The sequence below is a fragment of the Gymnoscopelus braueri genome (assembly GCF_963280865.1).
Source record: "Gymnoscopelus braueri genome assembly, chromosome: 12".
In the NCBI taxonomy this organism is placed as follows: Eukaryota; Metazoa; Chordata; class Actinopteri; order Myctophiformes; family Myctophidae; genus Gymnoscopelus; species Gymnoscopelus braueri.
Window position 1 is genome coordinate 9,452,534 of NC_137614.1, and position 27,210 is coordinate 9,479,743.

The following is a 27,210-nucleotide window of genomic DNA, read 5'->3' on the forward strand; positions in this document are numbered from 1 at the left end:
AGCCATGCACATCACATCACTGCTGGAAACTGAAAGAGGTTTTTGTGTGTGTGTATGTGTGTGTGTGCGTGCGTGTGCATGTGTGTGAGAGAGAGAGAGAGAGAGAGAGAGAGAGAGAGAGTGCTTGCTTTAGGCTCCTCACCTTTAGTTTGTCGTTAAATGCCACTTTACCGCCCAGCGTAACACGGAACAACAGTCTCTCACGGTCTCTCATTCTCTCTATCTCCTTCTTTCATGTACAAACGCTCAGCACACGTACATACTGTGTAAAAGCATCAATGCACACACTAATGACAGTATACATGTACTGTACAGTACAACACACTTGATGCATCTAGGCTACCACCATGTTGGAATAATAATAATAATCATCATCATCATTATGCTATGCTACCATTCATCTCTTCACTTCTCTGTCCTGCCAATTGTCAACATACAAAATTGTATTGTATGTATGTGTGTGTATATATATGTAACCAGGAGGCTTGGGGTACATAATAGACGGACAAAAGAATTATATTTAAAAAATATAATCTTTATTTAATATTGCAGTATAAAAATAGATTGTCTTTATTACAAATACATTGATCACAATTGATCTAATAAAAAGAGAGACAGACTGAAGTTCATATAAATGCTCACCCTAACCAACTGAACCCCTATCATAAAGGTAGGCTAAAGCAGTGACCACCTGTTGATCACCACCTGTTATGATGACATGGAAATGAAACATAATGAATATCAAAGCATAACAACAGCAGTTCATGAACCTTATTATATTATCAAAGTGCATAGCCTATATATATGAGCCCAAAGACTCACCGCAGACACCAGACTGTTTGCCCCTATTCTCTGGACAGACGTGAGTCCCCACACACAATGCTGACTGTTGCACACTATAAGACAAACATTTACAGTTAGCATTTAGCTTCACGATATCTATTATAAACACTCACACACAGTCATATAATGATACAAAGGAATGCACGGTAATAACAACGAACGAGAGAGAGCTAGACTTACACTTTAAAGGAGAATTCCGGACATTTTAAGTGTTATCTTTGATGTGTCGTTACTCACCTACCGACGTAAAAAGTGGCATTGTTTTTTTCCAGAGATTCCCCTGTCGTCATTTTTTCAACCCCCTCCAACCCCACTGGTTGCTTGTTTCTCTCCAGAACCTGGCAACTTGGTGTTGCCAGGTAGAGAAACAAGCAACCAGTGTTAAATCGTTCGGCAGTAGCGCTAGCCTCTCAGGAACTTTCAGCGCATGTTTGACTATCATGAGACTCTACAATGAGTAGTTGTAGAGAAAAAAATAACTTTGCATCGGTTATAATAGACGAATTTCCCTAAGCCACGCGCTCCCATTATGACAACGGAGGGGGTTGAAAAAATGACGACAGGGGAATCTCTGGAAAAAAACAATGCCACTTTTTACGTCGGTATGGTGAGTAACGACACATCAAAGACGACACTTAAAATGTCCGGAATTCTCCTTTAAATGAATGAATGAAACACCCGGCGTAGCAAACGCCGCACACACAGCACACACCCGGACCGCAATGGTACGTCTATTTCCCCAACCTGAGGGAAATCAGGACAGGTCGTCTGTATTACTACTTATACTAAACAGTCTGTGCGTGTATGCATGTGTGTAAACCATAAACAAAAGAAGCGAGCGATACCTTTGTATCGCCAGACGTAAGCACAACACCTCGCCTCTTCACTGTTCACTGCCTGTCGTTCCCTAGGGAAGACCATACACGGTATAAACAACTAAACAGTGCACATAAATCTAGCGACATGATAATACAAGCAAGCTCCGCTTTATACTACAGTTAAGTTACTCACCAGGACACTTTGTCACTGAGTATCTACACGCCACACTCTCTCTCGTCGTGTAACAGGGGAACCATGCGTGGGGAAATGTTTGCTGCTGCCGTCGCCCGCTCCCTAGTACTAGGAAGTGTTTGTTCCAGCCGCCATCCGGTCAGGCTGAAATACACGCTGATGCCAGAGCCACACCCACAATACCCCCACCCGGCCACATATACACTTACTTTTCTGGATTCAAATTCAAAAGTAGCAGATCTATAGTACAAGCTCAAAACATGTTGTTTTGCACCGCGTTTCGAGCTTGCAGATCTGCCACTTTTGATACGAAATATGGAGATAGGAGGTATCTGCCCGACAACAACGTTATAAGATTGTATTTGTCGTATGGGTCATATGTGCTGTGAGATGATGGTGTGTCAGATGCTGACTGTGCCGTGCTGACAATGTCCAACATACAGTTGGGGCGGCAGTGGCTCAGGGGTAGAGTGGCCGAATGGGAACCGGAAGGTTCCCAGTACGATCCCGGGCTCCCCCAGAGTTAGTGTTCAAGTGTCCTTGAGCAAGGCGCTGAACCCCTAATTGCTCCCGATGAGCAGGTTGGTGCCTTGCATGGTTTCCTCCGCCATCGGTGTATGAATGTGTGTGTGAATGGGTGAATATAATGCACAATCTATGTAAAGCGCTTTGGATAAAAGCGCTTTATAAATGCACCATTTACCATTTTACAGTATATGATACAAGGTATAATACTAAAGTTGAGATGCAAGTAAGGGATTTGCACTGACAATTTATTTCGAAAATAGGCACATATGTAGCTCTAAGCGTAAGGAAGATATCTATCTCTCTCACACTTCTTTATTGCTGGGGATGGTTCACAATGCTTTCATTCACAGCTTGAAGTGTGAGCACTTCTAGCCAATCTGCACTGCCACCACCAGCGTCTAGACTCCAGGGGGGTTTATCCCTATTAAAAGCTAATCTTATACGCTAAATGTTAAGTCTAATTGCCAACATGTTTGATCTTTTATTCAATAAAACTTTTTGTTTGCAACAACTCGATCTCGCCTTTTTATTGAAATACTTTGGTTTAAATATGATGACACTGCTTGCCAATTTCTTTTGACATAAAGGAATATTCAACAGACCTCAAGATAATGAGAGAGAAAGAAAGAAAGAAAGACAGGGCGACGTGCAGCTGAGAGAAAGAAATAATTTGGACTTGAAGGCACAGATAGCATAACACCCCTGTAGGCATATACAGCAGACGCTAACCCAGTGAAAGCACCATGATGAAGTGTGTGTGTGTGTGTGTGGGCGCGTATGTGCGCGCACGTGTGCGGACAGCAGCATGAGCCGATGATGGAGTTTGTTCTGGGAGGGTCCAAAGAACCCGAGGCACTCATTACCTCTACCGTTGAGCCATTTAGGAAAATAGATTATTTTCAGGAGATGGCCAAATATGTGTCCGTTCGGTGTGTGTGTGTGTGTGTGTGTGTGTGTGTGTGTGTGTGTGTGTACTGAGGTATGGGTACGGGAGGTTGTGTTTTCTTAGTGTGTGTGGTCAACACTGAATCTTCAAGGTGGAGGTCTTCACAGGTCCAGAACGTTGGACCGGTTCTGAAATGGACCTGTGGCTCTTCCGGAACCCAAAGTGCATATGAATGAATTCATATGAATTAATTTTCAAAGAACAAAGACCCGTTTTTGAAATGAACCCGGGGGCAATTAGGTCCCTTCAGACTTGAGCCCAAGGACACTCAGGTCCGTTAGTTCGGACACCAGACAGTAAGAGAGAGTCGTGACATTTTGTTTTCTTTTTCCTTCCCTTTGTTTAACCAGGGACAATGCACATCAATCAACATTTCACTTTTCACATCAAAACATTTGTCAAAATTTTAAATAGGGCTTAAGCGCTTACACTACTCCACAGTCGAGTCCACTGATGGCCCACCTGTTGTCTTTTTCTCACTATACTCATTCATATTACTTCAGAATGCTACTGTACCCATTCATAAAGCAGCAGCTGCAGCATTATGTATACTTTGGGCTATCAGTGGCCACTTTGGACACAAATAATGGCAGACAACATCTTTGACTTCATTACCCAAGAGTCTCTGCAAGCATGTCCGGCGAGGACGTGCCGTGATTGGCCAGTCTTCGCTTTGACTGGCAGCTCTGCCTCGATATGCCAGGGTGAAACTCACTGTCTCCCCTATACATAGTATACAGTCAAGCCCTTATAGCAGGGAAGGATGATTGTTATTGCTTAAACATGTAACTTTACAATTTTGTGGGACATAATATGCTATATATAGTTGTTAAAAAGTTACATTGTGCTGCTGCTTTAACCCATTCAGACCGGGAACGCATCTGTGTGTCATTTTTAGATTTGTTTGGGCTATTCAAAAATAGCAGATATACAAGCTCATAGCGTGGCACCGAGTGCCGCGCTATGAGCTTGTAGATCGGCTATTTTTGAAAAATCGTGAAGATTTGCGCAAATCTTTGAATATACATTTTTTTAAAGTGAACAGTTTAAACTTTACAACTTCTGGGGGTCCCTGGAACAAAATATTTTGAGATGGGGGGGGTCCACGGCAAAATACATATCATTTTTGAGAACCACTGATATTATAGCAACATTAGTTAGGATTTAGAAGACATTTGTAGAGTCCCCCAGAAGCAAAGATTTGAGAAAAAAATATATATATATATATAAGACCCACGATTTTTCCCAAAAATAGCAGATCTACAAGCTCATAGCGTGGCACTCGGTGCCGCACTATGAGCTTGAATATCTGCTATTTTTGAATAGCCCAAACAAATCAAAAAATGCATTCCCGGTCTAAATGGGTTAACTTTTAGACAAGAAAATGTTGTGTTACAGATGGTAAATACTGTGTCTTCCTCTCCTCTCCTCTCCTCTCCTCTCCTCTCCTCTCCTCTCCTCTCCTCTCCTCAGAGGCTGGTAGAAGCAGCAGAAGAAGCCCACCTACAACACGAGGAGGACCCAGACCTACAGGTAGGTGGTGCTCACGCATATTTGCGTGTATTTTTCCACCGCAAAAAAAAACATCATGAGAATGAAAGGGATTCACCTATAATCACGCTTATAATAAAATCACATAAGCAAATTATTTTTTATTTATTTTTTAATCTGTCGTCATCAGGCAGTGAAAGCATCATTCATAGGGTAGATAACAGTGCCATCTGGTGGAAAACCACCGAAAACACAAATCTCGCCATTCTCGTCAGTGGCAGGCTGCGCCTTAGCAGAATCTGACGAGAAATCTCGTCCGTGGCAGGCAAAGAGATGGTCGTGATTTTTTTTTCTTCACGGAGGCACAGTGAAACCCTCCGTGTTTAGCAACGATAGGGGGATCGATCATACTGGAGATACATATTCTGTAGCCTCGATCTCCAGGCTTTTATTTTCCTTTGCGGTTTGCTAAAAAATAAGAGCCTTGACGTTCCTGGCATAGGAAGTGTTTCATTTCCCCAACCAACCAGAGTGCAGTGGGCGTCGCTCCAAATGTTGTGTGTCAGGGCTCTCAATGCTGCACATTATGGGAGGAGGAGGGGCATGGGGCGGGGCAGGGGCTGACGGACAGATCGGTGATTTTGAACCCGCCCCTCTAGACCAGACATCAGACGCGCTAGGGCAGCCTACATATTCTGTGACTAGTTGAAAAGGCAAGGAAAACGAAAAATCGCTGGCAGTGGCTGATTTATTTTCTCTGGCAGTGAATGAGTTAATTCATACACGTCGTACGGATGTTGTTGCTCGAGTCGTGACACATAGTGTGAGCTTGTTTTGGTATAGAGGAGAAAAAAAGAGGAGGATTCCATGTAGGCCTACAGACCTCTGAGGGACCCCGGTCAAGAGGGCACCACTCTGTACCGCGTAGCGCCACGTTGTGTTCTGGTAGATCTGCTATTTTGGTCGCGTGACAGCGTCACATTGACAGTGTATAAATACTGTACGCCTCCGGGTGTCAGTTCAGAGCCACCTGTGACCTGTTTCTCAGTGTTTCCTCAGTGTGTCCTCTGTCTGACACTGACATGGTGTGATGGTGTAAAAGTACAATATTTGCCTCTGAGATGTAGTGGAGTAGAAGTAAAAGTGCAGACAATTGGAAATACTCCAGTAAAGTAAAAATACACCAACATTGCTCTTAACACATTCGGTGCCAGAGTTTTATTAAAACTGTGTACGTTTAGTGCCAGAGATCTCACCGTTTGTAACGCTGCGCTGTTTAGAGATGTAGACTCCACAACGAGCTCTCGGATGTAAACAATGGATGCGTGTACGATGGTGGATGGTCCAGGCTAACGCCTGGAACAATAACATCTCTCACGCGAGCCGCCATTGCGGAGTGATCGCGTACCGAAAATGACTCGTTTTCACCACTGTAAAAAGTTAAGGAGATCCGGAGGTTTTTATCAAGGAGATAGAATGGGAGTGGACAGAAGCCATGTTTTTTGGCACAGTGATCCATCTGTCCCTTCCATTTAAGAGGCACCGTGGGTGGTTCCAAAGTTGTGCTAGCCCCCCCCCCCCCTTTGTGGAAAAAACATTGAAAACGCGGTAAATTCCGGTTTTGGCACCTAAGCGCTACTCTTTAAAAACATGGTAAATCCCGGTTTTGGCACCCAATGTGTTAAGTACAGTACTTGAGCACATGTACATGTACAAAAGCAAACACATGCACTCTTTCTACACATGTATGTACTGTATATATGTATTACTGAATGGAAACGTTCATGCTGGTTATCATAGTCTATAGAAACATATACAATAATAGACTATGATAAACCTTTCTGTCTATTTTTGCGGGCTCTCTGCGTTCCTACAAGAACCATAATGCAATTTGTAAGTAACAGGCCATTCTGTATATACCAAGGAAATTATAGTTAATTTTTTTAATATGCTCTTATTTTTTATTTTGTTTTGTTAGTTTCATAGTGTGTGTCGTAGTGTCATATTGTGGAAATGCTTTGTTTTAGTTTAGTTTTTTAGTTTGTTTTATTAATGTAACATGGATTGTTCAGTGTTAAGATTCAACTAAATCAGAAAAATATAGCCAAAGTGAGCTTGTTAGCTATTTTTGCTATTATTGAACAAATAGCAAATATTTACAATTTGCAACAGAGACCAAAACTATGGCCATTTACTCTATGATTTTAGTTTGTTTCAATTTAGTTATTTTTAGATAGGTATCATGTTTTTGTAAAGCCGTGTTTGTTTTTATTTCAGTTAACTAAAATGTTATGTCAGTTCTAGTTTTAGTCATTTCGTTAGCTTTAGTTTAATAACTATAATAACCATGGTCTATATACCTAGCCTGGAACCCAGACTGATGGCTACCTTCGCTTTTATTTTATTTATTTTTTATACTTTGCTTCTAAGCAAAGTGAGATTCCAGGCTAGTCTATACCAGCCATTACATAAAACCTGATTCATATTCCCAAATCAAGATCACTGTTTTGCTGCGAACACAGCAAAATAGGACAATCTCACTTGTCACCAAGGGTGGCGGCTAAAAAACAGGAAGTACAGGGCTGTACAGTATGGATTGCATACTGTACCTGCCAACATTCCTAAATTTAGCAGGAAACTCATGCATTTTTACCCTTTCTCCCGCTGTGCTTCTGAATTGTCATTTCTCCTGAAAACAGCCTTAATTATGGTCACCTCAACCCAGACGCTAGGGCCATAATGTTAACCCGTTCAATCCAGGAACGCATCTGTGTCATTTTAGATTTGAGCTATAACTCTTATTTTATACTTTGGGTATTAAAAAATATCAGCCCTACAAGCTCGTAGCGCGGCACCGAGTGCCGCGCTACGAGCTTGTAGATCTGTTATTTTTTGAAAAATCATGAAAATGTGTGCAAATCTTTAAATATATGTTTTTTAAAGGGAACATTTTTAACTAAAATCTTTGCTTCTGGGGGTTCCTGGAACTAAATATTTTGAGATGGGGGTCCGCAGTCAATTACATATCATATTGGGGGTCCTTGACATGAAAAGGTTTGAGAACCACTGATATAGCGATATCTTTTTTTAACTGTGAGGATTTATACGACATTTGTAGAATCGGCCAAATTGCACGTATTTTCAAGATGTTTTAATAGCCAAAGATATCTAAAATGACAGAGATGCTCTCCCGGATTTAATGGGTTAATACTAAGTCAGTGAATACTAAGTCAGTGAATACTAAGTCAGTGAATACTAAGTGATTACTAAGTCAGTGAATACTAAGTGAATACTAAGTCAGTGAATACTAAGTGAATACTAAGTCAGTGAATACTAAGTGAATACTAAGTCAGTGAATGCTAAATCAGTGAATACTAAGTCAGTGAATACTAAGTGAATACTAAGTCAGTGAATGCTAAGTCAGTGAATGCTAAGTCAGTGAATACTAAGTAAATACTAAGTCAGTGAATACTAAGTCAAGCCCCCCACCAGAAAATCCTCTTATTTCTCCTAGTCTTATGTTGGCAGGTAGGATTGTCTAAATCTTTAAGAACAACTTTGAGAAGACCGCTTAGTGTATATGTCTGCTAATAGGACGTTACACAGTACATTCCTTTAGTGTTAATTTAACTCAGAGAGTACAGATGGAACCAAATGGACCCATAAATGTATACTGTAGGTACTTCTACATTCTTTGATGTGAAGTTAGATAACCTAGTGGCCATCGCTTCAATGTCGGTGCATTTCTCACAGTCCTCATTTCTCTCTTCACATCCACAGTGAAGGCCTCTAAATCATTCATTCATGGAGACTGAAACAGTCACTGTAGCATTTTGTAAATTAACTAGAGTGACCCTGTTTATTCAGCAGCCGTTATAGCTGAACCTTCAAATGAACAAGGTTGCAAAAGCATTGTATGACTGATGAATGAAGGACCAAGTCAGACTTAACCCCCTGTTATCATTGACAACCCCCTGTTATCATTGACAGTGATTAAACGTGATTTGTATCAGTTATTGCACATGCATACCACCCAGAATAATAATACATAATAATCCACAACTCAACTCACTTAACCCCCAGCATCCTTAATCTGGGGAAAACTCTCGCAGAAAATAGCAGATCTACAAGCTTACGCGTCACTATCGGCTTTTAGATCGGCTTGTATGGGTCGTAGATACGCTTGTAGATCGGCCACAGTATTTTCAGCGAAGATATTTAATGTAGAGTGAAAACAGCATAGATTCTAGTATAAAGCCCTGAGGGCCTCCGCTATGATCTGGCAAATGGCTAATATAATAGCTATAATAAAGTACTGTATGCGCACGCACGCACACGCACACACACACACACACACACACACACACACACACACACACACACACACACACACACACACACACACACACACACACATAAGCATATTCAAGCCGTTATCACTAAGAAAATGATTGTATGGAAGATGGGAACAGTTATCATAGTATGTTTTATTTCTGTCTCGTGATTTCCGGGACAGGAATGATCCCAGATAGCATTATTATCATGTGGAATCCAGCTATACTTGAATACAAATTGCAAATCATTTCATATCACATCACACCCCCACGTGCTGCATACCCCAGAGCTGGCCAAAAATGTAAAAAAAACTTTTCTCGAGGAGTTCCGCCCTCAGCTTCAAAGACTTGTGCAAAATTAAACAGATAATCATATCTGCATACACACCCCCAAACCCAGCCTCTGCATGGTTCTGCCTCAAAATCCATTTGAGCAGCTTTTAAATGGTTAGAGACTGGCTCCATACTGTGTGTGTGTGTGTGTGTGTGTGTGTGTGTGTGTGTGTGTGTGTGTGTGTGTGTGTGTGTGTGTGTGTGTGTGTGTGTGTGTGTGTGTGTGTGTGTGTGTGTGTGTGTGTGTGTGTGTGTGTGTGTGTGTGTGTGTGTGTGTGTGTGTGTGTGTGTGTGTGTGTGTGTGTTTTTGCCGGAGTGAGAGCACTTCTCACCAAACTCTGAAAATACTTCATTCATGTAGGAGGGACAAAGTAGAGTTTCAAAAACGGGAAGTAATGTAGTAAGCCGGCTTGGGAGTATTTACCGTGCAACTATTTTAATAGCCCTGATGCGTGCATGTGTGCGTGCATGCTTGCAGCATGCATCTCTATTCCCGTGCGTGTCTGTGTGTTTGTGTGTGCTGTGTTTAGCTCTCTAAGGCATTAGACTGAACGCCCTGTGGTTCGGTGCTGTCATGCACCATTAAAGTGGATCAATTTGCTAATCTAACCCCTGAGTGCTGTCCTGGGCTGATTCTAAACACTACACAATAAAAACCCTCAGTATTAATTTATCCATTTGTACGTATAACTAAATAAACAAACACTTTATAACAAGATACTGTCTACTCCTTGTCTTTCTCCCCTCTCCCTTAACATTGCTTTATTATGCTTGCAGTGTAGGCAACACGTTGCAATGTTGTGGATTCTCCCACTCTGTATTGAGATAAGCTCTGATCGGTTTTAACAGGCGCTGTGATAAAACAACAATGGATTGGATGGCATACGTCTATTCGTCTGGCAGTATAAACTCTGAGATGTCTTCTCTGATATGGTGCCAGTTGGAGTTTAAAAGTGTGTGGAATATGCATGTGCTATTTTCTGTTGTACTATACAGGTGTATTGTTTAAACTTTAGACCACCCACCACACCTGTTCTTGTACTGTAGTTCTGCTATTTTCGGCTAATGTTCCCCTCAGAATAGGGATGCTATTTTTTTCTTTCTTTTTGTTCTACTTCACTCTTGAGGAAGACGTGCTCCGATGTCGTATTTGATGTCTTATTTGAATTACCCAGATCAAAAGTTTGTAATCATGTACTATTGTTCGCTACTGTTGAGCAGTGTTGGGCAGTAACAAGTTACTTTTAATACATTACTGTAATATTATTGTTTTACCCAGTAACGAGTAGTGTAAGGTATTACTCTGCCAAAACAGTAATATTATACCATATAACTATGTAAAAACAATTGTTGGCTGCCTTTTGAAAACATTTTGTTTAAAAGGTCAAGAGAGATTGCTGCTGTATTTTATAGCCTTTTTGGCTGATTGGTGACTCTTATTATCATTATTGTTATTCCCCAAAAATTGGATTCAGTTCTAAAAGGAGCTGACTAAACAGATTGTGTTGTTGTACATCTCTTTTTTTGCGGGGAGGCGGGGGGGGGGGGGGCAAAAGTAATATTTAATTTAATATGTAATATAATAATTACTTTTGAGTAATAAGTAATATAATAGTATAACTTTTTTAAAGAGTAATATGTAATAAGTAACATATTACTCTCCTGAGTAATATTGCCCAACACTGGCACCAGAGCCCGTCTGCTCAAAAGTTGACCGAAGTGCGTTGGACTTCACCTTTATATCTTGTCTTCTGTAACGTGAGGTCGTAGACACGTGTCAGCATGTGTTTGCCAGGTAGGAACGCACATGTTTGTTAGCCTGGTAAACCCTCCCTCCGGAAATCTCATTTGTCATTTATTTCAGGAGTGAGTCTGGCATGATCGCCCATTCTGCAATTTTGGCTGTGGGCTGGAGTTGGGCGGGAGTAATACCGTTGACTGACAACCCCTTCAGCCAATCAGCAGTGCATTTTTACCACCTCCAGACTAATGTGACTCAACTCATTCATTCCCCGCCCCCGCTTTTGATTGACAAGCTACCCAACCAATAATGGTCTGGTGTCATTCTGCAGGATATGACGCGATATGACGCGATATTGAAAGATGGCGGATTTGAAATTCCTGAACAATCGGCTTCATTTACGGTCTGTTGAAACCAATGGCATCGCTTTGTCCATTTCTTTTTTACAGTCTATGGTTTGCACCCGCAAACTCTTGTGTTTGCACTCGCAAACACAAGAGCATGCATTTGGGAATGTGAGTGCATGTGTGCATATACACAGTTATGTAGGGAGAAAATTGTCGTCCGAAAACGTGGATGTCCTCACAAGTGTAGTAATGCAAAAGCGTGTGTGTGCGTTTGCCTCTGTGTGTGTGAGTGAGTACAGGACACAGGCCAGTATAGCTAAGAGCGCGTGGGCTCTCTCGCAGCGGGTGCTTTATGGCGGTAATTACTTGGCAGAGATGAGATGAAGGCCAGCAAAGTGAGTGTCCTGTTGTTTCAGCGTTAATGACACTAGGCCACAAGGCTGATGGGGGATGATGCCGGGGAAGTTCCACACATACCGTCTGGAGGTGATAATGCACATCCCTGATAAAAGCCACAACACCCACCAGCACTAATACACCAGTTGATATACAGTATGTTAGAGCGTCTCAAACTTTGCTTGTGTTTAAGCCATTAAAACTGGCAACGCATTAAGATTTCTTTGGCTATTCAAAAATAGCAGATCTACAAGCTCATAGCGCGGCACCGAGTGAGCTTGTAGATCTGCTATTTTCTTTTTTCTTTTCTTTTTTCTTTTATTTGTGCAAATCTTTGAATATGTATATATGTTTTTAAGCCAACAGTTTTTTACTCAAATCTTTGCTTCTGGGGGGGGGGGGGGGGGGGTCCACGACCAAATAGCACGGCCAAATAGCGCGGCACTCAGTGTATATCTGCTATTTTTTAATAGCCAAATAAATCGTAAAATGACACAGATGCGTCTTAATGAATTAAAGTTCTCAGTCACCACAAGTCATTTCAGACATTTGTATTTATTCCATAGTCGGCATGTCATCCACCGAAAATAGTCTATCTACGACAATGTGTCACAGCATGCTCGTAGATAGCCTATTTTTTTTTTTTTTTTTTTTTTTTAAGATGAAAGAGTATTTGAAGAGGTCAAACTACCAATAGAATACATGTTCAATCTTCGAGAAAATCCTAATGATCTCGTATATTATTTCATAAAAGCAAAGGTTAACCCATTAAAACTGGGAAAGTTTATGTGTCATTATTTTTTTTAAATCTTGAAAGTGTGAGACCTACTGATTTAGAAGGCATTTGTAGAATCGGCCTCAGGTCTTAATGGGTTAAAGTCTTAATCTGCATTTTTTTCCACTGGTTGGGTGTATGGCTACCATACCATCATACCATCATACTATCATACTGTACTATCATACCAAAATCATGAAACGTGTGATATCGTTGGCGTCGGGTGGAAAACCTTGGCTGTCCAAAAACGTTTACTTTTCTGGATTCAAATTCAAAGAATGTCAAAATGTAAGCTCAAAACGCAGCACGTGTTTAGAGCTTGTAGACTTTTGCTACGTTTGTGTGACACTGTAGTATGACAAAGTAGGCCTTTTTTTAATTACGGGAAAAAACTCAGGGTTACGGATGTGACCCCGGTTTCTTTAGAATTCGGAGTAACATACTCACTATGGGATATCAGCGCCCCCTGGCGTTGATGCAGAGCTACATACCATAAACTCCCGGGCCATTCATTGGCTGAGAAGGGTATGTCACGTGTCCGGTAGACCGGAAGAGGTATAAAACCTCTTTCGTGACGTGGCTCATCCTCTTTAACACGCTCTCTGCATGCAGATGCACACAAACAGGGGTGTTAGGTGAGTATGTTACTCCGAATTCTAAAGAAACCGGGGTTACATCCGTAACCCTGAGTTTCTTGTCTAATTCTCCGTAACATACTCACTATGGGATACATAAACCCCCCTGGGGCTTATAGCCATACCGAATCTCAGGTCCGCACGGCCCCTAGCCATAAGGCCCCGTCCCCATGGACGTGACCTTCGGCCTCACGGGCGCCCCAGCCCTCCGGGCCGGGGTGCGGTATATAATTGAAAGAAAAGGACCCTGACAGACCAAGTCTGCCTATTCATCTAATGAACAGACACAAGTCTGACCCATAAGTGAAAACAAGGAAACAGGGCCTCCTCCCCTGGAAACCTACCAACGGTGGTTCCGAGGGGACTCAAGAGAAGGAAGGTAGAGAAGGGAAAAAAGGCGGGTTACACAAAAGACCTGCCTAACCTCCCCTACCCTAACTAGAGACAGCCGCTATGTCCAGTACAGCGTGCGCCACTGACGCCGCTGCCACATCCAGGCTGTAGAAGGCCGCAAAAGTCGATGGAGACGACCAGTTTGCGGCCGCGCACACCTCCTGGACCGACATTTCCCTGGAGAGGGCCCAGGCAGTAGCCACGCCTCTAGTAGAGTGAGCCTTCAGTCCTTCTGGAACTGGAGCGCCACTACTGACGTAGGCCAGCCTAATGGCATCCAAACTCCATCTAGAAAGCGTCGCCTTAGTCACTGCCTTCCTCCGACCATCTGGGCCGAAGGAGACAAAAAGTTGCGACGACGACCGGCCGACCGCCGTCCTCTGGCAGTAGAGCTTCAACGCCCTCACTGGGCAGAGACAGTGCAGCCGCCTATCCTTTGCAGAAGCGAAAGGAGGCGGATGAAAAACTATCAGCTCAACCGGTGTCTGGGTCACCATTCCGTTCTTGGGAACAAACGCCATGTTGGGCTTAACCAAACCATGCTGTCGTCTCCCAAGAACCTCATGCACTCCGAACTTACTGAGAGCGCATGTATGTCGCTGACCCGTGCAGCTGTAGTGAAAACAACCACAAGAACCGTTTCGAGACTAACGATCTCCAGATCCATAGAGTGAAAGGACTCGAACGGTGGGAGGCAAAGCGCCCCCAGCACCACCGCCAGGTCCCAGGCCGGGAACAGAGGCCTAGAGACCGGCCTGGCCCGCCTGGCACCGTTCATAAACTACGCACCAGCGGATGTCGGCCAACCGTCATGTCATCGAAACCCACGTGACAAGCGGAAATGGCCGCCTGGTACACCTTAACCGTCGAGAAAACCAGACCTTGGTTCAATTTGTCCTGCAAGAACATGAGGATGCTGCGTACCGAGGCCCGGAAGGCCTCAACCGGCGGTGACTGACTCAGACACCATGACACGAACAGGTTCCACCTGTCGTTGTACGCAGACCTCGTGGAAAGGGCCCTCGCCCCCTGGATGGTAGCTACCACCTCAGGGGGCAGGCCATAAGAAGTCAAGGTCTCCCCCTCACGGGCCAAGCCCACCGGTCTAGGTCCTGAGGTTGCTTGTGGAAAATCCCGACCCCTGCCTGCCGTAGCAGATCTCTGATCGGGGGGAGGGCCCAGGGCTCGTTGTAGAGGAGAGGATTACTCCTAACCTCCACACGCCCCACGCCAGTGCCACCAGCGGCACTGACAGTCCGTGGAGTCTGACCCTCTCCAAGTTGAGAGGACCAACTCCAGTGACGGGAATGCATAAAGCAGTTCAGTCGGCCAACCTGGCCCAGATCTGGCTTGTTATCTCCAGAGGAGAGGCCAATCTGCGTACCAAAAAATGCCCCTGGACAACAGAGTCGCTCCGCTGTTCAGGAGGCCCGGTACCTGTGAGGCTCTGGTTGACGTAAGGCGCGCGTCGCACCACAGCGTCAGATCGCCAGCTAGCCTGTCCAACACTGGAGAGGCCAGGCCTCCCTGCTTTTTGGCATAGCACACGGTCGTGGTGTTGTCGGTTCTGACCAGGACATGACAACCTCGAAACCCGAGCCTTGCAAAGTCTGACCGTCAGAAGAAGACCGTCATCAGCTCCAGGTAGTTGATGTGGGCCGTCTGTAGACTGGGACCCCACACCCCCCTGGCCGAGCGGCTCCCGTGGACGGCACCCCTCCTGTGAGGCTGGCGTCCGTGGTAATGACCTTCCGCGAGACCACAGCCCCCATTCTGACCCCTTGGACAGAAGGGCTGCATCTGACCACGATCTAAGCGTGTCCACGCACCGTGGGGATACCCGGACCTTCCGATAACCTCAGGTGGACGGGGCTCCAAGAGCCCACATCCACCTCCGGGGAAAAAAGGTCACATGTGGGGCTTGTCCAAACGAAACAGGTGTAAGGCCGAAGTCATGAGACCCGTCGCCTGCACGCATAGCCTGTATGTGACTTGTCGCCTCACGCGAGAAGACCATAGGCCGAAAAGCTGTCTATCCCGCCCGGGACAGACGCGCCGTGAGCCTGGTCTAGCCCAGCGAGATCCCCTATGAAGGTGGTCCGCTGAGACGGGACCAAGACGCTCGACGGGCGGTGACGGTGAAAAACCCCGCGACGTCAAGTGGGGAAACGGTCACGTCGATGTGCCGCGCCATCTCCTGACCGTGGTGGATAGAAAGGAACGTGGAAACAAGCATTGAAAACAATGCTGGTCCACCCATCTCCTTAACGCACCGTCCGCAAAGAGGGTCACACACCAGTACAACCACAGTGTGTTGTTGTTGATCAGGGGAGCTGACCAGTACAACCACAGTGTGTCACTTATGTACTGAAAAACCCCTACACACACAGTGTACCACTGAAGTACCGGGATAGTAAACAGTTCCGGACTGCAAACTCTCCAACAAGCTGCCTCAGCAAGCGAGTTAGTAGGGGCTCTGATGTCACCCAGTGCGGACAACGCACACGTTTCCAACTGGACCGGTGATGTCGCCACGTGATCCAGCGGACCCGCACATGCGGGGCCGTTAGAGACCGTGGAAGGGTAGCGGTGGTAGGTGGCCACCGTGGTGTTGCTTTAGCGGGGCTGGCTATGCGCTGCACCAAAAAACAACACTGCAATGTGTTGTTGTTAGTGAGGCCAGTTCGCCGCCAATTGAAGCAACAGTAGCCTGACTGGAGGTTATGCAAACCTAGCAGCTAACAAGCTAGTCAAGGCTAAACCACCATGAGCCAAGAAACGTTGAAATCCGTTTCCAAGGGAACCGGTTTTTTGTGTGTGCGTTGCCATGGGGACCAAAGACGCTACTACTGGTGCTAGCAGCGCTAACCCTGTGTGCGTTGCCATGGGGACCAGCGACGCTGCCACTGCCGCCAGCGGTGCTAACCCTGAGGTGACCGCTCGAGGCAGTAGAGGTACTAACGGTCCGTTAGGACCCGGCGGGGTCACGTGACCGGTCACGGGGACCTCGCCTGACGTCAGCATCCGGTTTGTCCGCCAGCGCAGCCTGTCTGTTTCCATGGAAACCAACGGCGCTGTCACTCTGACAAACGGGGCCGTCCGAAATAAGCCTACCTTGGCCGTCGCCCTCTCGTCTGAGCCCAAAGGCTCCGGACGGAGCGTCGACAAAGTCGTCCTCCCCGTAGGGAGTGCTTTGTCGCTCGTTAGTGGCGAACGAGGTCTGTAGTGCGTGAGGCGTTACGGCAAAGGGGGCATCTGTCCCTCCAAAATGGCGGAGACAGAGGTCCGCTCTTTGACCCAAGTATTTAAAGAGACCCTTCAGATTCAGAATGGGTCGTACCCCCCCCCCCCTTCTTTTCCACCAGAAAATATTACGAAAAGAAAACCAGTTGGTTCCGATTCATAGATAGTTCTCTGACTATGTTACTCTGAACTCTAAGGAAACCGGGGTTACAACGTAACCTCGAGTTTCTTGACAAATTCTTCGTAACATTCTCACTATGGAGAGAGAGAGAACCCCCTCTCTCAGAGACATGGTTGCCTTATCCTCCGCATGAGAGGAACAACACCGTGTCCGACATAGGAGATTATATGCATAAGAGCACGTGGAAAACACACCAGTACAACCACAATGTGTTGTTGCGGATCAGGGGAGTTGATCAGTACAATCACAGTGTGTCACTGCTGTACTGAAAAACCCTGTACACATACAGTGTAACGCTGATGTACTGGGATAGTAAACAGAAGTATCGGAAGTAATTCTTTAATAGCGCCCATGCTCAAGAGGAAGGAGACTTCCTCCCTCAGAGTATTGGCTGCTGGACCCCTTGCACGGGAAAACAATACTTTTTCTGTCACGGGGGGTTTTGTGGAGAAATGCAGCCTGAAACCCTTTAGTATTGTGAGCAATACCTAAGCATTCGGCTTGCAAACCTCCCATTGCTTCCCACACCGAGCGAGTGGATTGGACGATGACGTCACCGGCCGCTCGGCTAACCCTGAGGTGACCGCTCGAGGCAGTAGAGGTACTAACGGTCTGTCCCAAGGACCTGGTCACGGGGACCTTGCCTGACGTCAGCATCCGGTTTGTCCGTCACCGCAGCTTGTTCGTTCCCATGGGAACCAACAGCACTGCTACTTGGACAGACGCGACGCTGGACAGACGGGGCCGTGTGTGTGGCCCTCGTTTAGTAGCGCTGGTAAGCCCTGGCCAACGGAGGACTCGGAGGAGTCACGTGATTGGCCACGGGAAAAAACCCCGGCGTCAGAATTAAGCCCATAGATATATACAGTGAAAACTAGATCACACCACTGGATATATATACCTATGAGTAATCCTACCTTGGCCGTCGCCAGAGTGTAGAAAAGAGAGTAACGTCACACTTTGCTCTCGCTGCAAAGCGGGCCTCTATGGGCTATAGTTCCAACATTGGAACTATCTCATTGACGTAGACAGAGCACTTCCGCCTTCCATTCTCACAATGGGATCGACGCTACTGTCATTACTCTCTCCCTAACTTACTCTGGCCGCCGCCATCTTGTCGACAAAGTCGTCCTCCCTAGGAGGTGCTTTGTCGCCCTCCAGCGGCGAACGTGAGGCGGTACGGCCAAGGGGTCATGTCTGACCGAAGTACTTCCGGTTCACAGTGGTGCGTGAGCACTTCCTGTGGGACGGAAGGCAAAAACCGGCGTGACCCCATTCCACTGGCGCATTTGCGCCCTCTGGCGGACAGGGGTGATGTGGGTTTTCATATTACCTTCAAATGATCCAAAAACATGCACAGATGTTATCCAACAATGTCTAGAACATCGGGACTCGGGTGTTCTAGACAGTGTGGGCTTATGTAATTGAGAACGTTGATACCTTTACATTACATGCACAGATATTATCCCATCAATGTCTGGGATACCGGAGTTCGGGCATCACAGACATTATGGGCTTATATACAGAGAGCATTGGAGCAGAGAAGCCCGCGGTAGGGGACTCCACTGCTCCGCTGCACTCAAGCCACGTGAAAGAACGAGATCGTTTGTAACATGTAACACATTTATTTCTTTGGCAGAAAAAAATGTGTACTTTTAAACACACATTCGTTTTCATTAAACATGGCCTTCTGGCAGTCGAGGAGCCGTCCATCTTGTCCATCGAGGCCTGTAAAGCCACGGTCCTCTTCCCCAGCACGGCCGGGGGGGAGGGGGGGGCTGAACCGGTCTGTGCACCGGTGAGAGTCTGCTAATGTGCTAATGTGCTTTATGTACTTGGAACATGAGTATGAAACAAGAGCAGGCACAGAAACAGTAAACAGCATGAACGTTTTAACATATTCTTATGACAAAAACAACATGTGTCCCAATGGCGCCCGATGAGCCTGTCCAAGGTCTTCAGAAGCCCCCGAGGTTTGCTCGATACACAGAGTGAGAAGGCTAACAAGCTGGTGTTATCCTAGCGAGGCAAGCTAGGCTAGGACAACACTGTTAATAACCTGTTGCATGGGTGTTAAGCCAACAAAACACTGCCTGACTAAGGCGACGTTAACCTAGCGAAGCAGCTAACGTAGCTAGTCTGGGCTAACTCACTCACGAGCTTCTGCCTCGTTCTCCCCTCGCCTATGCTGCCGTCGCCGGAGCCCCTTCGTTGTCTCCTGGCGACGCACCGCTGGCCCGGTACGCTTGCTGTGGCAGCGGAGTAGACGGCTGGGAAGAGGGGGAGGAAGTGCCGCTAGGTAGTTGCACCTGGGTGGTTCCCCCAGACACGGTGCTAGCGGCTGCTGCAGTGCTGCGTAGCACGGCTTGTGTAGCAGCCTGGAGGTGCTGCGAGCGGGGGCTAACGCCGCTCGCAGCCGGGACTGCCGGAGGGCCCATTGTGGACTGTGAGCGCACGTGGTGGGCCCCACCACCCACGTTCCCTGGGCCGGTGTCCATGCGGGGTGTTGCTGGATCCGCGACGACCGGGGACGAGACGTCGCTGCCTCCCGCAGCCAGGGCGCTGCCCTGGCTAAGCGGCTATCGAAAAAAAAAACTTTTTTTTTTTAATAGGAGGAAAACCCGTTGGTTAGTACAAGTACCACCGAGTGGGCTAAAGCTGGTTTCCGTCCTGATCAAAGTTACGTTTGTTATTATTAAGGTATGTCTTCAGCTGTTGCATCTGCCATGCAGAGAAGCGAAAGAGGATGAGCCACGTCACGAAAGAGGTTTTATACCTCTTCCGGTCTACCGGACACGTGACATACCCTTCTCAGCCAATGAATGGCCCGGGAGTTTATGGTATGTAGCTCTGCATCAACGCCAGGGGGCGCTGATATCCCATAGTGAGTATGTTACGGAGAATTAGACAAGAAACATAAAAAGCAAAAAATGGAGATGAGAGGTTTCTGCCCAATGTATTGCGTGTATAGTGTGTGTGTGTGATTGCAGATTAGGTCCTGGCCTAACATCAATTTTCAGTCGTGAGATTTTATTTTACTTTAATCCATGTGATGATTAGGCTTATAGCTCACCGTGGTCCTAGGAACCGGACTGGACTGAACCAATCACAGGTCCTTGCTGTGGTGTCAGACCACTGTCAAGGGTGGGTGGGGGTCCCTAAACCCCTAAATACTGATAATAATCTTTGTGTGATAATTCTGTGTGTACACTGACACACATTCACGCACCAGTGCACTCATCTGACTAATATGTCCTCGAGCAGCAGAACCTTTGAATGGTGGAAAAGTAATAGCTTGTGGAATGATCTGCTATGCACAACTCAGGATTAATGCCAGTGGTACAGTTGGTCTGTGCAATCTCTCTCTCTCTCTCTCTCTCTCTCTCTCTATTTAAAAAAATCTATATTTTGTCTACATTTTTCTACAAAATATCTCCCAATTTAGTCAGGACTTGTGTATAGTCCTTGTCACTGTCGTCAGTTTGGTCTTGGGGAACTGAGGACCAAGGTCCTGACCTGAAGAACCTCCCCTTGTATTGAGGGGCGTCCCGGTGCCTCTCTTTTGCCTTGTATTGCTGTATACAACAGTACTTGTTCTTTTCCTTACTCTTTACCTGTAACTCTGTAACCTTAAAACGAGTAGTTCACTCCAAAAATGACTTATTTTCTATCAATTACACACCCCATGAAGCCTTGAATGCATGGAGATTTTGCTGTTTTTATCACATTCCTAAGCTAATAATTTGATGACTGGTGGAGTCTCCAGTAGGAGACTCAGTGAGTGTCCTTTGAGTCTCCCACCCGGTCATCAAATTATTGGCTCAGGAATGCAACAAAAACATCTCCATGTATTCAAGGCTTCATGGGTTGTGTAATTGATAGAAAATAAGTCATTTTTTGGGTGAACTACTCCTTTAACTGGTGTGCCGCCTCTGGACGACTGATAATAAAGGTATCTATCTATCTATCCGTCTATCCATCCACCCACCCACCCAACATGTACGTCGCGGCTGACGCTTCCCTGGAAGGAGACGACCTCATAATGGAGATGAGAGGAGTAGAGACAGAGGAGGAGGAGGAGGAGGAGAGAGTACTTGTACTCTTCTGATACTGGAAAACATAGACACAGAGAACGAAGGGTAGAGAATGAGGCGTAGAATGAGGATGAAAAGATAATATAATAGAAAGCACAACTACGTAACCTTGCTTTTAACCACAGGGGGCTTTTTACCCATGTTAAACATAATGAAACATGATTGAATTAAGGTTAAAACGTACATGCATTTATTGTGAGATATTCTTGTTAACAAGGTAACCTGTTACGAAGACCACCTGTTTAAAGAGTCATCGTGTGTTAAATATAAAATGAAAATGTAATAGTGGGGCTGTTACCATTCAAAATGCCTGTGCTTGGTCTTCTCCCTGTTTACACATAATCTGCAATTCTGCATAGGTGATGGGGTGTTTGTGTGCGTGTGCGTGTGTGTGTGTGTGTGTGTGTGTGTGTGTGTGTGTGTGTGTGTGTGTGTGTGTGTGTGTGTGTGTGTGTGTGTGTGTGTGTGTGTGTGTGTGTGTGTGTGTGTGCGCGTGTGCGTTTGTCGGCTTGCACAACACCGGTGGTGGCATGTTTTTGTGATTGTGCTTTCCCGCGGAACAGTGAATAGAGGGTAATTATCACCAACTGCAACTAAAAATACTACATCCACTGCGCTGTAGGCTGGTGACGACTCTCCTCTACCGCTGTTTGGTTTCATTATAAACTGTTTGTGTGTTTTTCGGCTACTGGATACATATTATATTTGGCTGGCAGCAGTTTGATAGGAATTTTCCCTTATCTGTCCTTTCCAGAGTGCCTTTGCTCCCATGTGAAATTGGCATGGTAATCTGTTAAGGATTTCTTCCTCCCTCTCCCTCTCTCTCTCTCTCTCTCTCTCTCTCTCTCTCTCTCGTTCATACCCACAATGCTCATGTAAATAGGGGGGGGGGGGCAACAGAGCAGTGCCCCCTGCTGCCCTCTCTCTCTGCAGCCAATTAAATCCCTCCTTGGAGTGGGGGAGACCGCAACAGCCAATAACCGATCTCGATGTTTAGTGAAAATGGAGTCCGAGGCAGGATTTGTTTTAGCTCCTCTCTCTCCTGTCTGGAGTGTTACTAGTGCAGAGAAGCAGCTGTGTGAGTATTGTTGGGCGGTACCAAGTGATGGAAGAAGTACTCACATGTTTTACTTACTCTATGTAAAAGTATCAATGCTGCAATCTAGATGTACTCTGTTGCAAGTAGAAGTCCTGTATTCAATATGCACTTGAGTAAAAGTACAAAAGTATCGGCATCAAAATATACTTTAAAGCACCAAAAGTAAAAGTACTCGTTGTGCAGAATGTCCCATTTCCCGAGTTCAAAATGTATTAAAAAAGTATTTTGAAAATAGTCGATCTACAAGTGTTGTGAGCTTGTAGGTCTGCTATTTTCAAATGGCCGAAATATATATATACTGTAGGGCTGAAGTGACTAGTGTGCTTTGTAATAAAGTAGTAAATAAAGTTTTTATATAATTGTAGTGGAGTAAACGTACAATATTTTCCTCTGAGATGTTGTGCGGTAGAAGTAAAAGTATTTTTTACTTAAGCACAGTACTTGAGTAAATTATGTACTTAGTTACTTTACACCACTGGCAATACCCCCAAAATACTAAGGTGTATGGTATTACCCCAGGAGTTCAAAACTTTTAATCCCTATCCAAGCGGATCAGATTTAGAGTTTGGGTAGTTCAAAACCAGAAAAAACAGGATTGGGATTACTGTGATATCCGATCGGATCAGGAAATCAAATCCAAGCTGTAATCTAGATCAAATCTCCAAAATGAGTAGTTTTAACTTTTATCCCTTCATCCCACTGGAGGGGTGGATTTATAGTGGATTACCAGAGCAAAATGTACCATTTATTTACAAGTTTCAATATAGATAAAATGCTAAAGTTTGTAAATTGAAAGAATACCTAATGCCTTCATGGTTAATAAAATTGTTAAAAAATAATGTCACACCTCTGCCAAACAATGTAATAAACCAAATAATGAGTTTATAAGAAATGCGATTTTGATTCATCCAAAAATACCTTCATCTGTGATCAACCTTGAAACTAATTGCGGAAAACAGTATCTCTCTATGCATGACCTCTTAAATGCTAATTAAAATAAGTAATGTAATAATAAATAAATACAAGTTAATGATACTGCCATAAGCATATCCCTCTCCCAGTCTTACGTATGATGGTATGTATTATGGCACAATGGACCTACATAATGTAATCTAAGCGAGAAGACCAATATCAGAACATCATGTTGATGAAGTGTTTTGTGTGATTTTGAGGTGTTTAAGATATGTGGTTAGTGAGCCTGCCTATAGGACTCCGGAGGTCCCGGAGGTCCCGGAGGTCCCAGGTACGATTCCAGCTCTCAGCAATGGGTCGAAGTGTCCCTGAGCAAGATACTTAACCCCTAACTGCTCCCCCCTCCGCGCTCCTCTGGGGGCATCATTCAGCTGGGTGAAGCTGAAAAGTTCCCCCGTGAGATGTGATAGGCATAAAAAAAACGTGGGGAAAAATACCATTGCTCTTTCTAATACCTCATGTTACTGTTTTTAATTGCTTAATCTCCTTTGTAATGGTGAAACATTTGTATCCCAATCTGTGTGTGTGTGTGTGTGTGTGTGTGTGTGTGTGTGTGTGTGTGTGTGTGTGTGTGTGTGTGTGTGTGTGTGTGTCTGTGTGTGTGTGTGTGTGTGTGTGGTGTGCGTGTGTGTGTGTTTATTAAAGCGTCTACCTTCCCCTCCTGCCCCATATACTGTAGCCCGTCGTTTTTAAACCACTAGATTGTGCAATTATTATTATTTTTTAGTGTGACTATTTTCATGGCAGACCCCTGAACAGCGTTTGTGCCAATTTTGTACGGATTGGATCAAGGGCCTACCTGTGGCCCCCAAGGGCCCCTAACATGGCCCCTGGGGGTACTGTATGACCATTCTGATGGCAGACCCCTGAACAGTGTTTGTGCAAAGTCTTGTGCGGATCTTCGCAGGTCCGGATGTTGCGTTTGTGACTGCGGTCCACGGTCGGTCCCCCCACCCTCTAGGCAATTTTATTTTCATTCAAATAATGGCCTTGCCTGTCAAAAATACACGTACACACACGTACACACACACACACACACACACACACACACACACACACACACACACACACACACACACACACACACACACACGCACACACAAGATGACCCCCCCCTTTGTTTCTTAACCTATTAAGATCTGAGGCCGATTCTACAAATGTATTTTCTGAAAAACTTGTAGCTCAAAACCTTTTCATGTCAAGGACCCCCAAAATGGCCGCCGATCCCCCATCTCAAAATATGTTGTTCCAGGGACCTCCAGAAGCAAAGATTTGAGTTAAAAATGCTTTAAAAATATACATTCAAAGATTTGCACACATTTCTATGATTTAAAAAAACTGCAGATCTACAAGCTCATAGCGTGGCACAAAGTGACGCGCTATGAGCTTGTATATCTGCTATATTTCAATAGCCAACCAATATGCTATATACAGTATATAGCTAAAATGTATAATGTCAACAGATGCTTTCCCAGTTTTAACCCATTAAGCCCGGGAACGCATCTCTGTCATTTTAAGATTTCTTTGGCTCATAGCGCGGCACCGAGTGCCGTGCTATGAGCTTGTAGATCTGTAAAATCGTGAAAATGTGTATAAATCTTTGAATATATAGATTTTTAAAGCGAAAATTTTTTACTCAAATCTTTGCTTCTGGAGGTCCCTGGAACAAAATATTTTACAAATGTTTGCTTTAAAAAAATTATATACAAATATTTGCACACATTTTCACGATAAAAACATTTTTTTTTTTTCAATTTTTGTATAGCCAAAGTGTAAAATAATGGTTAAAGTGGTTACACAGAGATGCGTTTCCGGCCTTAATGGGTTAAATCCGACATATACAGTATGGTACAGTAGACCCGATACGCAGAAATATAAACAGCCTCTTCAAGGTTGTATCTCCTCCTCAGACCCTTTGTGCAGCAGTCAGATACCTCTATTCACAGATAGGACTTGTCTACATTGGTTGGTTGTGTGCATTCAGAGTGGATGACAGTCAACCGTGCCGTAAAGGATTGCCGCTACAATCCCTCACTATGGCCACGGGCATGAAAGCCCATGTGACGTGTAATTTACATTGAGCATGAATGTGTACGCTGTCAAGTCCAATTAAGCGTACGGCGCTTTCATCCATTTCATTCCGTGCTTGAACATATTCGCCACATTTAACCCATTAAGACCGGGAACGCATTCTGTGTCATTTTAAGATTTCTTTGGGCTATTACAAAAATAGCAGATATACAAGCTCATAGCGCGGCACCGAGTGCCGCGCTATGAGCTTGTAGATCTGCTATTTTCAAAAAATCGTGAAAAAAATTGCAAATCTTTTGTATACATGCATTTTTTAAGTGAACATATTTAACTCAAATCTTTGCTTCTGGGGATTTTACAAATGTCTTTTAAACAAAAAAAAATATTTGTTTTAAAAAACCTATGTTGCTATCATATCAGACTTTTTTCATGTCAAGGACCCCAAAATGCCATGTTTTTGGCTGCGGACCCCCCATCTCAAAATATTTTGTTCCAGGGACCCCCCAGATTCAAAGATTTGAGTTAAAAATGTATATATATTCAAAGATTTCCACACATTTTAACGATCCTTTTCCAAAAACGGCAGATCTACAAGCTCGTAGCGCGGCACTCGGTGCCGCGCTATGAGCTTGTAGATCTGTTATTTTTGAATAGCCAAAGAAATCAAAAAATTACACACAGATGCGTTTCCGGTCTAAATGGATTAACCCAGTTTAAAAGGAACGGCGTATGTCATGTTGTGGCTTGTAAATGCATGTTTGCTGAGGTTGTTTATAATGTTGCAGGGGCAAGATGAAGCTTTGCTAGAAGTGGGGTTGCAAATATCAATTAACAATTTGCTATTTAGGCATGTAGCAGATGCTCTTAACTCATTCAGTGCCAGAGAAAAACATTGTCTGCCGCCAGTGCCAGTGATTTCCGAGTGTTTTCACTCACCTTTGAAAAATCATAGCATATTATTCAACCCACCGATCGCTTTAAAAGTCGTAGAAGGGTCTTGTAGACTCAGAAAAAAATGTGTGCCGCTGCGATCGTCCATTCCATAGCTGTGGGCAGATGAATGAGGGGTGGTTTTCCCCCAAAACTACAGAAAAATACTTTTTACAAGGGGGAGGGGATTCATATTTCCCTAAACCAATCACAAGAGATCCACGGATCCGCCTACATCTGACGTCATCGCACAGCTTGTTTTAGCAGATATTCGCTGATTGGCTTGTCGTTAGACCCACCCCCACCTTCGACTCTCATTGGACGGTATTTTTTGTATCGAATATATCCTAGGCTCACATTTCAACACCAGACCAAGAGGCAGTCCTCTCAGAGAGTGGGCGGGGTCTATGGTTTGGAACCAGGCTAACTCAGATGGTGATCGCAGGTTGGCGAACAGCGCCATCTGGTGGAAAAAAACACTGAAAACACCAAAACATGTAAAACACGTCTTTGACACTGAATGAGTTTATCCAGAGCGATTTACAGTAAGCAAGGACAACACGAGGTAATACATCAAATGCATAGAAATAATAATCTAGGATCATAGGTAAACCAAGAACCAGTCTAAACAGTATAATATCAAAACAAGCAATAATCTCTACATTGAAACTATACAAACTATAGGATGGCAGGTCTTGGTGACTATGACTATGACCTGGCACCTGTCTACATAACATGCTATCTAAATTACATTTTAGACTGCAAGGTAGGCAAGGCTATAGGGCAAGTGCTACTGGCTAAGGTGGAGTCTGAAGAGGTGAGCCCGTAGCACCTGCCATGCTCATCGATTATGTTCGTAGCGATTATTATATTGATTACTTTTATAT

At 44.7% G+C, this 27,210-nt stretch overlaps 1 protein-coding gene across 1 annotated transcript in view; it reads left to right on the forward strand.

The window, feature by feature from the left end:
* The window catches only part of LOC308096367 (voltage-dependent calcium channel subunit alpha-2/delta-3-like), a gene marked incomplete at both ends in the record, with an annotated part of 311,418 nt that overhangs the window by 101,130 nt on the left and 183,078 nt on the right, over positions 1–27,210 (forward strand). Inside the window, 1 exon segment of the mRNA XM_080443791.1 lies at positions 4,802–4,861. Coding sequence (XP_080299917.1) covers positions 4,802–4,861 — 60 coding nt within the window.